Raw genomic sequence first — 12,659 nt, 5'->3', positions numbered from 1 at the left:
CTTAAATCAAGAGGAAAGAAGAAATGGGGTAATAACCCTACAGCAGCACGGGAGGGGGCGGGGGGAGGGGTGGGGCGAGGTGGGAGAGGCATTGTTAATAAAAAACTCCAAAGACTGCTATTTATCAGGAAAATGAACGTAGTGTTTCATTATTATGGTAAAGCACAACAATTCAACGTCTTTTAAAAACCCCAAAACAACAGAGTAAGGTGTAAAAGTGAATGCGAATCTGATAGACTCGTGAAATGCATCTCCTCCAGCATTCTCTCTGCTGGATTTGTCTGCTGCTGCAATGTAGCGGCTCTGTGGTCGTGTGTTCTATTCCCACCTAGTCGTCTTTCCCAGGAAGCAGCATGAATTTAGCGAAAGAACGAGCCTTTTACTTCCTGCTCCTCTCTTCATTGCGTTATGAGCAACCTTGTACCGTGCAGGCTTGCTCTTGCGTGCAGAACTGTGTATAGCTTCCTCCCCCATCGAGCAGCCTTGCATCCACCCCTGTGAGCGGTGATGAGCACGGCTCTTGAGCTTTCCTTGCTTTCCTGCAGTTCCCACTATGACGGCTCTGCCTCTGCAGGCCCCCCAGCAACGCTGTGGGTTTTGGGGTTGCTTTTTCCCCCCAAAATTTACAGGACAACGATGTAAGTTCATCACATAACCCTCGCTAACATGCTCTGTTTCTGCGGTCGTCATGGCACGCAGAGGCTGCACCGCCCGCGGTGCTTTGCTTTTGGGCGCAAGGTTAAGAGCTGCAGCCGCCCGAAGGAAAACTTTCGCTTGGATTACCAAAAAAACCCTAATTTTAGCAACGATCGCTGCAAGCGAAACTTTGCTCGAGTAACGGCCGGACAAGACGCGATGAGGAAGCACCGGCAGCAGGATGTTGTGGCAACGAAACCGCACGGCCCTGCCCGGCCGGCCCCGCTCCGCGCCGGCAGCGCGGCCGCGCCCGCGGGCACCGCTCGGCACCGCGGGGCGGGCGGGGAGTCGGAAGAAGGCGCGAAAATCCCGCGCATGCTCCATGCCCGGCTCCCTCCGCGCCTTGGAGCGGCGGGCGGCCGGGTTGGCTTGGCCGCTCCGCGTGTGTGCCCGCGCGAGGCGCGCCGCGCCCGTGACGTCAGCGCGCAGCGTCAGGGGGACGCACAAAAGTGTAAGTTTCAATTTTTTTTTTTTTTTTTTACATTTTATTAGAAAAGAAAAAAAAAAAAAGAAAAAAAGAAGAGACGAGGGAAGAGTGGCGGGGTCGCGCGCGCAGGGTCCGTGGGAGGGTTGGAGGGGAGGATCGCTGCGCTCGCTCGTCCCCGCTCGTTTACCCGCATCGCCCCCGTTCCCGCGGGCAGCCCCTCGGCGGCAGCGGCGCTGGGCAGGTGTGCGGGGCCGCGGCGTGCGGGGCCGCGGCGTGCGGGGGCGGCCGGCCGGGAGCCCGCCGGGCCGGCTGCCGGCGGGGGCAGAGGCGCGCTGGGAAGTGACAGCCCGCCGGGGAGACCCTCTTGTCCCGCCGCCTCTTCTCCCTGCACCCCCTCCCCCGGAACGCGGGGGGGAAAGGCGGTCCCTGCCGGTGCCCTCTCCTCCCTCCTCGCTTCCCTCCCCTGTTCCCGGGCTGCCGATGTCGGTGTCCCGCCGCCTCCCCCCGCCCCTGCCCCCTCCCGCCAGGCCCGCGCAGCCGCCGCACATGTGCAGTCGGGCGCCTCCGCAGCGGCAGCAGCAGAAGCGGCGGCAGCAGCGCGGCGGGCGGGGGGTGCTCCCGCTCCGCGCTCCGGGTCCCTGTCTCCGGGCGGCGGCGGGGGATGGAGCCGGCTCTCTCTGCCTTCGGCCGCTCAGGTGCGGGCAGCCCGCGCCCGAGGATGGGAGCACCAGGGGCTGCGTGGGACGGCGGCGGGTCGGGCACGATGGGGATGGGGACGGCGCGGACCCACACTCCGCCCGCCGCCCCTTCCCCCCGCGGCCGCCGGCCGTGCCGCCGGGCGCGTCCCCCCTTGCCCGCGCCCCCGCCGCCGAGGCGATTAGCGCGGCCCCTCGCTGCCGGGGGGAGGCGGCGCGGGGCTCGGGGCTCTGCCCGGGCGGTGAGGCCCCGGGCGGGGGGCGCGGGCGGGCGCGGGGTGCCCGAGCCGCAGGGGCGGCCGCCGGTCTGTGCCGCCCGGTGTGGCCGCGGCCCGTCCGCCTGCGAGGAGGAGGAGAAAAGCGGGGTTGGAAGGCCCCGGGGGGAGCTGCCCCTGGGGCCTACTAGTGCCTGCTGCTGGAAATGGGGGTGGGGAGGAGGAGGCCGTGATCGCTGCCCGCGCTCGGCGTTGGAAGGGGCGCAGCTGGACAGGGACCGGCCTCGCGTGGGATCGGGCACGGGCTGGGGGAAGGGCTCTCACTGCCGGGGCACGGCCGGCTCGCCCCCGCCGTCGGGAGAGCAGTGCCCCCCACACGTGAGCCTGGGGCTCGAGGGACGAAAAGGTGATGATGGGAAACTTTTCCCTTTTTAAAAACATGGTTGTTTTTTCAAAAATAAGCCTAAATTGTACTTGGTAGTAGTCAATAATTTCAATTGTAAAAACTTTCCCTCCTTTCATTTTTTTATAGCTGGTGCTGTCTTTGCTTTCTGCTTTCCAGAAAATAGCATTGTCCCTGTGTCCTGCAGCCATCGAGATTTTAAGACGACTGGTTTTTAGTCTTTGGTAACATGGCAAAAGATGTAAGTATATTTGTAGCACATAAAACGTGGAAGCATGGAATGTTTCTATTAACAAAAGCAAACGGGGTCAGGCTTTATAATAGCTGCCATTAATGAGTATGTGGAACTTTATTCTGTGCATCAAGCCTAGGCTGTTTTCCTGTAGACAGTGTAAAACAGCTTCAGATCCGCTGCCATTTTTTCAGAGTGATTAATGTTGCGAATTCCATATGCTAATAACGGCGCTTGGGCCGTTGTCATTATGTGCATTCACATTGAACACTAAAACAGCTTGGGTTTGGATTGGATTGAAAAAAACTCAGCACGTGTTGTTCAGATGGCAGGGCTGTCGTTGACTACTGTTGTCAACTAACGTTGCCTTTCTTGAGTTCAAGAAGGCATCAGACATTTGAGGGAAGATGGTTCATTCTCCATATGTGTTCATAGTTTATCTTTGTCTACCAAATGATGCTTGTTGGTGTCTGTAAAAACAGGCTTTGGGAACTTTCACCGTAGATTTCCATTACTGCTGTTGTTAAAGTTTCAACTTTGATTCTGTGGCCTGCCTTTTGGAGCACCTTTGCTCTTCACCCCTTCTGGTACCTACTAAAAAAAATTCAGTTTATTCTGCCTTTAAGATGTCAGTCATTGTTCATACCTAATATAATAGGGCTTTCATGTTTTCTTATTGAAAATAAGACAATGGCTAGTCTGTATTCAAATTAGAGCATATGTCCCCTTCAAAAAAGCCCAAAACCCCTAAAAAACCAACAGCATGCAAGCTAAAGAAAAGTGATACAATTCACTGGTTAAACAGTAGGTTGCAGCCTAATGTGGAATATTGTAGCTTTCAAATAGTGTTGATTTCCATGAAAGAGTGATTGGCTTAAAAAATAATCTTGTAGGGAATTTTAGTAGTTCAGCTGAAAAACATCTTAATGTGTGGAGAAGCAACCAGACATACGTAGTCACTCAAAGCTTGCCTGGAAGAGATAAGGGTGGCCAAGTACACTACAGATAGCAGAGTTCAGGGAATGATAGGCCATATAAGCGGGAAGAAAACGAAAGTGGAGTGTTATACTAGGAGCTGGAATTGAAATAGCTCAAAGTAATTGAAATGCCAAAGTACATTTGTTTAATACTATCTTTTGGGAGAGAGATCAACTAAGTGAAGAGTTGCTAGCACCTGGAAATACAGATGAACGTCCTGCTGGATCTAAGTGAGAATGAGACATTTAAGAACAAACCTTATTTTTGAAAGATCTAGTTTATTCTTGCAAAGAGAGTAGTTAAGGAAGAAAGGAAGGAATAACTTACCTCAGAATATACTTAAAAAATGGGACAAGGTACTACAGATATGAGAAGAAATGGCTTTAAGTATCTTTAAAGAAATAATAAACTGAATTTGGAAAAATTAATATCTAGGTCAGGTTTTAGGTAAAATTTTAAGCGTACTTAAGCACTGGAGCAGAGTAGCTAGAAAGGGTATGAAATCTATACTGAATATTGTCTAAAAACATTGTTCTTAAAAGCGTATACATATACTTCAAACCTGCCTCAGGGAAGAAATATGAACTGCTTACCTTTTTGCAGACTGTACCCACCATTACATGACACCTAAAATGTGTAGTGAGTGTTGGGAAATTTTAAATTTCTAGGTCTGACTATGGGCCCTGTGAATTGTGATTTAATGCTATAACATAGAGCTGTTGATTGGTATAACACTTATTTTAATTTTTGGAAAGGAAGAGATTTATTTCCATATTTCTATTTGAAGTCCCAAGTTCTCTTTCAAGCAGAAGAATGGAATTAAGCATGATATAGGCAGTATCACTAAATTTCTGGGCACTGAGTCTCTGAAAACCTGTGTTGCTGTAAATTTAAACATTCTGATGTGAAAATATTGCTGTGATTAATGGCTTGTGGTTCTGCCATGTCACCCATCAAGTACTCTAACTGTCTGTGAGATGTAGTGGTGAAGAAGATGGCATAGTTGGTGATTGCTCCTGCCCCTTCCTTCCCTTTTTCTCAGCAGAGCTGAGGTGGCTAAACCGTGGGAAGGGCTGTGCTGCCAAATCCTAAGTCTGGGCTTCAGGTGGCATTTCCATGGCCAGGCACGTTCAGAGTGCTCCAGCCTGGGAGTGCAGGCAAGGTGTGCATCCTCCTGGTGTCCTGTGCTGCTGGGCCAGTGTGCCATGGTGCCAGTGGAGCAGGGAGCTCTGCAAAAGTGGAACGTGTGGAGACAATGCACCATGACAGAACACGCTCCCACTTTATGCTTCTTCCTGCCTGCTGCAGGAGAGCAGTTTTCCTTTTATTGTTCCTGTCCAGTTCTTCTCATGCCTCTTTTTAAAAACTATAATTTGATAAAATCTGGAAAAGTCAAATACTTGTAAGAGTTTGCAGACTGAGACTTGATAATTGAGCAAATGGGGGAATGTGATGAAGAGTACTGGCAAACCCAGTGAAATGTTTTTGTAAAGAATCAAAGAATTGCAAAAGTAGTGATCAGGTAAGCTAGCAAAATAATGTGTATGTACTATATGGACCAGGTCTAAATTCTATGAAGTATTACTTTAAAGTGTATCTTTCTAATGCGTTTTAGAGCATGCAATAAAGAGAAAATAAGCAGCAAACATTGATTTTTTTTTTTCATTTATATTTTGGGGTTTTATGCAAAATACTTTGATTTCCTCAGCAGTAGTCAGGAAGCTATGAGATGGGGGAAAAAGATTCATTCATACATAGCACCTTAATTAAGAGCCTGCAGGTGGAGTTTTAAGTGCATAATCACAATGTTATAGCTGGATAACTTGAAAAACAATAATGTAAAAAGAAGTACTAGCTTGTGAAGGTTAAAGTATCCATGAGTATATTACTTTATGTTTTGGGTAGGGGATCTGAAGTGTAGTAGAGATAAAGGGCACAAAGAAGATGCATTTTCCAGTGTGATCTGGCAGTAGCAGTAAGTGCAGCCATTTTTGGGTTTATGAGCGCTGATGAAGCTGAGAAGCAATTTAACAGAATCAGGCAGATGTGGTATATCACGTTTGATTCAGGACATCTTAGTTCCTAAGATTTTACTGTTAGCCCAATTTAAAGAAGCAGTGAAAAAATACATGTGGACAGGAGAAGAGCAATAGCTGTATCTCAAGGACTTGCACACCTTGAGAGTGGGATCACTGCATTGCTTCTCAGAGTCTGGATGACAAGTTGAGGTCAGTAGGTTTTGGTACAGTTTTACACCTGCATTTGCACTGTGTGGGAAACTTCTTGGTCCTTGCATATGGGCAGTCTCTAGAAACTTCATCTTATCCAGAACTCCTCTTTCTGGTTAATCAGTGTTACTCTGAGTCTGCCTCGTCTCCTGTGAGCTCTTCCACTGCTTACCAATGGCACCTTCAAGGGAGGAGCTAAAGGAGCCAAATGTCCAGCCAAGGTCCTCAGTCTACTTGTTCTGCTTACTGGATTCATGGGAGTAATAGTGTGGGGGGAAATCAGTTCCCCATGTGCAGCGGTCACCTATCCACTCTTGGCATGCCTAAAGCTAGCCAGGATGCTGCATTGAATGAAGTAGAAGGAATGACTTTAGCAAGAAAGCAAATTTGATACATTATTTTTTTTCCAGCTGCAGCATAAGACTAAGCATGGCTTGCTGGCCACTTTTGTGTTCAGTTGTATGTTGAGAATTATCTGTAAATTATAACGATAAATACTTTTTTTAAATAGCATTGGTTAGTTACCTTCCACCATTAAATTACCAGCTTCTGTAGCATGTCTGAAGATCCAACTTGTGACCATGTTTCTCCCCTCAGTTACTTCTGTCACGGTTGAACTGTTGAGGCCTCTCAAGAAGCATAAGGCAAGAAAAGCTTGTGGATCTTTACTCCAAGACTCAGTGTTACGCAGGAGAGAAGAAGCAGGAACAGTGGAGTTTATTTTCTGCTGAATTTTTGTACTGTTAATACAACCACTTGCAGGAATTGGATCTATTATTGAGGATAGTCTAATGCATGGTGTTACAGTGAATATTGAGAGAAAGGGGCTGTTCAAAAGGAATTAGTATGGTTCCTTGTGATCTCTGAAATTACACTTATCAGAATAGATGAGTGATGTAAATTAAATATTCTTATCTAGTCCTGTTGTTTGTGGTTGTTTCTGTCGTTCACCATTGATGGATCAAATAAAAAAAAAATAAATTGTGCACAGAGAACTTGAAGTAGAAAAAAAATTTCAAAACTTTTTAAACCAACACACCACTGTTAGCCTTCAGAATTTCTCAGACTAAAATACCTTTCTTGAGAGTTTTTCTTGAGTTACTGTTTCATAGGTAACTGACAGTGGTGTTGGCTTTGGAACTGCTTGTTCTAAAGTTAGATTTTTTAATTTTTCTTAAAAATTATGTTCTACTGTCATCTTCTGCTTGAATTATTTTTTGAGGGATTTTTCTCTTGATCCTTAGTTTGCATAAAAATGATTGTGTCTCTGTAGTTTTTTATGGTATTTTCATAAATCTTAGTGAATAGTAGATACGGCACATATATCCAGTTTTGCAAAGGAAGCCCTGTGAACCTGTGGAAATATGAGGACACACCAAAATAGTGCAAAAAGTTCATCACCTGATCAAACATTTCTAAGAGATGTATAGACATGGGAATTAATGCTGGTGGTTTATTTTAGTTGAGTATTCAGAATACATTCAGGTTTGTAGTTTAATCTAGTGGATTTATTTCACAGTGTTACTAAATATTTTGCTCAAACAATATTTAAAAAAAACCCACAGCAAACTGGTTTCTTCACACAATTTTACTGGATAGTTTAGTAGGGCTGATGTTTTTGTGGGAAGTCAAAATCTGTGGTTTTATATTATTTTTTTTTTGTCAGAACACCATAGAAGTTGTACTTTTTATTTCCATGTACTTCTGTGTGATGTTTCTTCATCAATCTTGAGCAAGTCTAAAAAAGTTGTTTGGGATGGATTAAAAACAAGAACCCAATGGAAGTAGGAAGACCACTTTATTTTGGACCATTTTTACATGATGCACTTTCCCTAGAAGGTATTGAGAAGTTGTCAAAACATTCTTCAGAGTTTTCTTAAAATACCAGCATGCGTCTCTCCTTTTATGTTTATTTTTGGGTTATGTACTGGAAAATCCGTTTAGGTGGACTAGAGAAGTTAAGTCTTTGAGGAACTCAAGTGGTCATGCACCTTCTTTGGTATCATTTTAGTTCAGTAGTTTGATCTACTTCTGTTTGCCTTTAGTGAGTTCTAATGTGTCCAGAAGTTTGCAAACTAGTGATCAAATAATATTACGAAATTAGGTCTTTTAAAAAGGATCTATGTTTGGGATTTTGAACGTTGCTGATTTTTTTAATTTGCCTTTTCAAATAAGGCAAAAGGAAAGTGATCTTTAAACTCTCTTTTATACATTCCAGGCATCCAGTCAGAGCTGTTTTTTTCCTTTACTGGTTTATATTATAAAATCAGGAGATAACAGCTCAGAAGTTGCCTGTCACCTTGCCAGTTTATTTGTCTAAATGAAGCATTTTCTTGTTGCCTGTAAGTGTTAAATTTTATTAAATTGTATGTGCCAGTTAATGGTAGTAGCTTTATATAGGTATGTTGCAGTATTTTACTGAATAACTACACTGTGATGACAACAGGCTCAACAAAAATGCCAATTTTCGAAGTTAAGTTACACTGGGGATTAATTGTTTTAATGTTTGCATTTGATTGCATGATTATCTATTAATGGAGATTTATTATGGCTAATTAGGAGTGGGAAGAATGGATGTCTTGCTAAATGTTGTCTATATTGAAACAATTCTCAGGTAGCAGACAACTCGATTTTAAAGATGGATAGTGGTCTGTATTCCCCAAAAATGCTTCTGGCTGCTTGTCTTGTGTAACATTACATTTGCTAAGGGTTCCAGTATTGAATTATTGGTTACACAGATTTGGTTGAATGTTACTCTGTGAGCCACTGGAGCCTTGTAATACACTGATAAGGGGGTTGATGAAGCAAATGGTTCTGGAAGGGTCTTGTGTAATGTTATTTGTTGATTTCGGCTGTGGTTCAGGTGCTGATGAACAAGCTGCTCTGAAGTCTTGGTTTGGCTGGGAAAAAAACAGTCTCCTATGGTCAGACCTAGAATGGTTGCAGAACGTAGTTGTGGAAGTGGCTGCTGCTGGTACCTCCACATGTGGTTATTTAGTCCAGGAGGATACTAATGATGATTTTATTATCTGATTAATTTACGTGGTACAAGTGGAAAACCAGTGCTTTGTTGTCATGTTCACCGCTAGGAGTCTCATATTCAATTCTGTTTTGTTCTTACAGCTTCACAGTTAGTAGTTTTGGGGACATCAGCTTTCAATTTTGCAAGGGTTGTATCACTTGAGTAATTGAAGTAACTGTAAGAAGCAACACCATGGAGTGACTTTTGACTCTTGAGGTGTTTTTGATCTGTTAGCTCCTTAGACAGGACCACCATTTGACTTGTCTTCAAAGTGAGTTCTTAATTTAATTTTTGCTGCATTCTGGATGTGTTGCTCTTGTCAGAAAGAAAAGCCAATAAGCTAATGGTCTTGACATATTCTGCAGTAAAGGAGACCTTGGGTGTCATTTTGCATATTGCTCGGAGTCCAGCTTGCCCGCAGTGTCAGCAGAGCCTGTATCGACAGTGCTTGACTGAACTTCTTATCTGTATTCAGCTTTTTGCCTTCACAATTCTGTGGTATCGAGACCTTTATATTGGTGCTTTATATTGGTTTTCAAAGAGTACATTTTCAAATGTACTCTTTGAAAAGCCCATTTCTATGGTGTAGCTCACTGGTGAGTGGTTGGCAGACACATTAATCTTGAAGATACTGCCATGAACTGAGGATGTGATATGGTTATCTCTGTTCCAGAAAAAGGCTACAGAAACACAGTAAAACAACACATCTGAGAATTTTGAACAATCGGACTCCTGTAGCCCAACTTCAAAAGTTTTATGTTATTTATACGGTAAAGAATAGTTTTCACTGGCTTAATTTTCAAAATTAAATCCAAATGTTTTAAATTTAAGAACTTTTTGCCCTTTTCTACAGTATTCCTCTACTTAATATCTTGATTGCCCTTTATTTTTTGCAAAAATGAAATGGATGTATCATAAAAATAATATTTGGCAGTTGCTTAATAATTCATACCCAGAGCATGTTTGCTGTGGTCCCTGCATGAGATGGGAAACCAATGGGGAAAGTAGTTCACTGTCACCTTGTTAAAAATGACATCTGCGTATGGATAGGGATGAAAGAAGAATAAAGGTTGCTTAAGCAGTCTTAAAATAAGGTTGCTTATTTCTGATTATAAGCTTTATTCCAGTTCCACTTTGTAACTTTGCTTATTTTCTGTTGCTTCCTGATATTGAAATAAGGCAAATAAAACAAAGGAACCCTGCGTTGTCAATACATTGGCCTAGAGTAAAATTGCTTGGCATAGAGCCTTTGGACATGTTGCCTTTAAAATGACTGGGGATCATAATGGATTGAGTTAGTTGCAGTTTTGCACAAGATGGGTGGCTGTTTGCTAGTTGGCTTTGCAAATGCCTGTTGGCAGCAGAGACATTGTCCTGGGCATGGAACTGTGGAATTGCTATGGTTGGAAAAACCCTCCAAGATTAAGAAGTTCAGCCATAAACCCAACAGCACCAAACGCCCTGACAAGCTCTGGGTGGAAATGCTTTTCTTTCCCAATTCTTCCATTTTCTGATTCTGTCATTGCTACTTCTTTTCTAATTTATTTTGAACTTCTCTGTCTGAGCTCCAGCTTATTTCCCCTTTCAGTTGTAGTTTAGATTGTGTTCGTTTTCCCACTTCCCATGTTCTTCCCTTCTTCTCACAGGATTTGATCTTGTTGTTCCATTAAAGCTCTCTTAGGTTCTCATCAATTTTTTCAGTGACTCACAGTTTCTCTATCTCAACTTCTAATTCTTCTATCCTCCATCTGATTTTCTGGCTCATTTTTCGTGTCTTTCCCAGCCAGTCCTGAAATTCTCTTTTTCAGACTGTCTCATTCTGACTCTCATTCTTTAACCATTCATGTATCTGTGGCACCTGTATCTCTTTGTCAAACCCAGTCCTGTGCCTCCATTCTCTATGGGCTTCATCTGCTATTAAGAACTGAAAAGTTCTGTTCTGAGAACCAACCTTGTCGCAGGTGCCTCTGTTTCCATGTTTCCCTACCCTTTTTGCTCTTCTTTCAGCACTTTTTCAGGTAGTGTCCTTAAAATAGGCTCATTACTTAGAAGCAGGGTAGAAGAGGTATTTCTGTGGCACAAAAGCACCCTTCTCTTCCCCACATTTATTTGAAGTAGTGTGGAGCAATGTGCCTCTTGGGTTAAATCTCATATACGTAGCACATGTACTCGTTCAGTCTTGTTTTTGTCAGATAAACTTCTTGCTTTTATGGGTTCTTTGTCCTTTTGTCCAAATTCATGTTGTATATTTTCCTGTTTAGTTTAAAGGTTCAGTGAATAATTTGATGCTAGTTTTTATTAACCTTGAATTGCAAGGCTGGAAAGCTGTGGAAGAAATTATATTTTTGTTGTAAGGATGTTGATTTTCTAGTGCGTAACTTCAGAGACTGCAAATAGTAGCTTGTTAGTAAGATATTAAATTATTCTCTCAAATCTTTAGGGTTTTTTTAATAACTGAAATTCTCTGCATCTTCAGAAAATTTGTTTCAGTTTAACTTTAGTCCCAACAAAAAGATACTTCCCAGTTTACTGATTTTCCGGCTGAAGGGACTTCTAGTGCCTTTCAGTTTTCACTTGTAAACAAAACAGAAATAGACTTCCCAGTCCTTAGGACTGCCAATGATCTCATAGTAGGCTAACTTTAGTTGATTTTTTTATATGTTTAGCCCTTCAATTAATTTCTTTTCCTTAGGAGCTCTATAATGAGGAAAAGCTCTATAATGAATAATGAGCTGAGACCAAACCTCAGTGATGGCTGGGATCTCCACTCCACGACAGCTTTGGTAGTTCAAATTGCCAGATCTGCTAATTTGTCCAGTGGGCTTTACCCTCCTTTCTGGTGATCTGTGGGAAGATGCTAAGTTATTACAGCTTAGATGCTGTGTTGGATGTCAGAAGCTATTTTTTAAAATCATTGTTGGCTTTGTTGTGTGTGAAGGATGAAACTTGTGTCTCTTGCCTGTTTAGGATTTCAGGGGTTTCTTTTTGTAGCCATAGAAAAGTAGACATAGCCAATATGTGTCTTCAAAGAGGAAAACTTTGCTGAATTGTGAAGTTGAATCCACTTAATAAGCTTTCAAAATCAGATATTAAGAGCATTATTATTTCAAGCAGCCCCAGGATCACCATCAAATGATGTAATGCATCTTGGGATTGAGAATCATGAGAAGATAAGAAACTCCGGAATACAAGCAGAATACATAGGAAAATAGTAAAAATCCAAACACCTTGTTACAAGTAGTTTGATAAGGGCCTAAAAGCTAAGTGTATTTTCTCATCAGAAAATAGAATTTCCTTGATGTCTGAACCCTTCCTGACAGAAAGCTACCTTTCCATTGGGGAAAATTCAATACTTCTTCCTGGGTGGGTTTTTTGAGGCGGGGGGGAGGTTGGTTTTGGTGATGTTTTGGATTTTTCTTTTTTTTTGTTCATTGTGATTCTGCAACTGTAATATACTGAATGGGAGCTGTAGTCACATTTTCCTCTACTTTCTTTCTTTTGGGCGCTGTGCTACATAGGTCCCAGAGGAGTAATCCTGGTGCTTCCTCCAGAATAACCTCGCTTGAAAAATAAGGAGTGTGTCCTCAAAATGCACACTGAGAGATGTTTTGTCTAGTGTTTCCATTTCAGAATAAAGACACCAGAATTCTGTATGGGATGGCAATTTTTCTTTTCAGTTTTCTTTGACCAAAACTTGCCCCTTTAACCGGGGATAAGTTTTGCTCACCTTAGAATTAAAAGTGTATCCAGACATGCAAAGCGC

At 43.2% G+C, this 12,659-nt stretch overlaps 1 protein-coding gene across 8 annotated transcripts in view; it reads left to right on the top strand.

Moving 5' to 3' along the window:
- Positions 1 to 1,035: 1,035 nt before the first annotated feature.
- The window catches only part of TFDP1 (transcription factor Dp-1), a 37,497-nt gene continuing 25,873 nt past the window's right edge, over positions 1,036 to 12,659 (top strand). For 2 of the 8 annotated variants that reach the window (XM_021545640.2, XM_021545632.2), the window contains exons 1-2: positions 1,663 to 1,818; positions 2,566 to 2,677. In XM_021545640.2, coding sequence (XP_021401315.1) covers positions 2,666 to 2,677 — 12 coding nt within the window. In that variant the 5' untranslated portion in view covers positions 1,663 to 1,818; positions 2,566 to 2,665. Of the gene's footprint in view, positions 1,148 to 1,345; positions 1,365 to 1,662; positions 1,819 to 2,344; positions 2,440 to 2,565; positions 2,678 to 12,659 lie in introns of those variants that run through there. The other 6 variants (XM_021545636.2, XM_021545634.3, XM_021545639.3 and 3 more) reach the window with 6 other exon arrangements.

This window comes from Lonchura striata, chromosome 2, assembly GCF_046129695.1.
Source record: "Lonchura striata isolate bLonStr1 chromosome 2, bLonStr1.mat, whole genome shotgun sequence".
NCBI lineage: Eukaryota > Metazoa > Chordata > Aves > Passeriformes > Estrildidae > Lonchura > Lonchura striata.
This window is presented reverse-complemented; position numbering and strand designations above follow the sequence as displayed.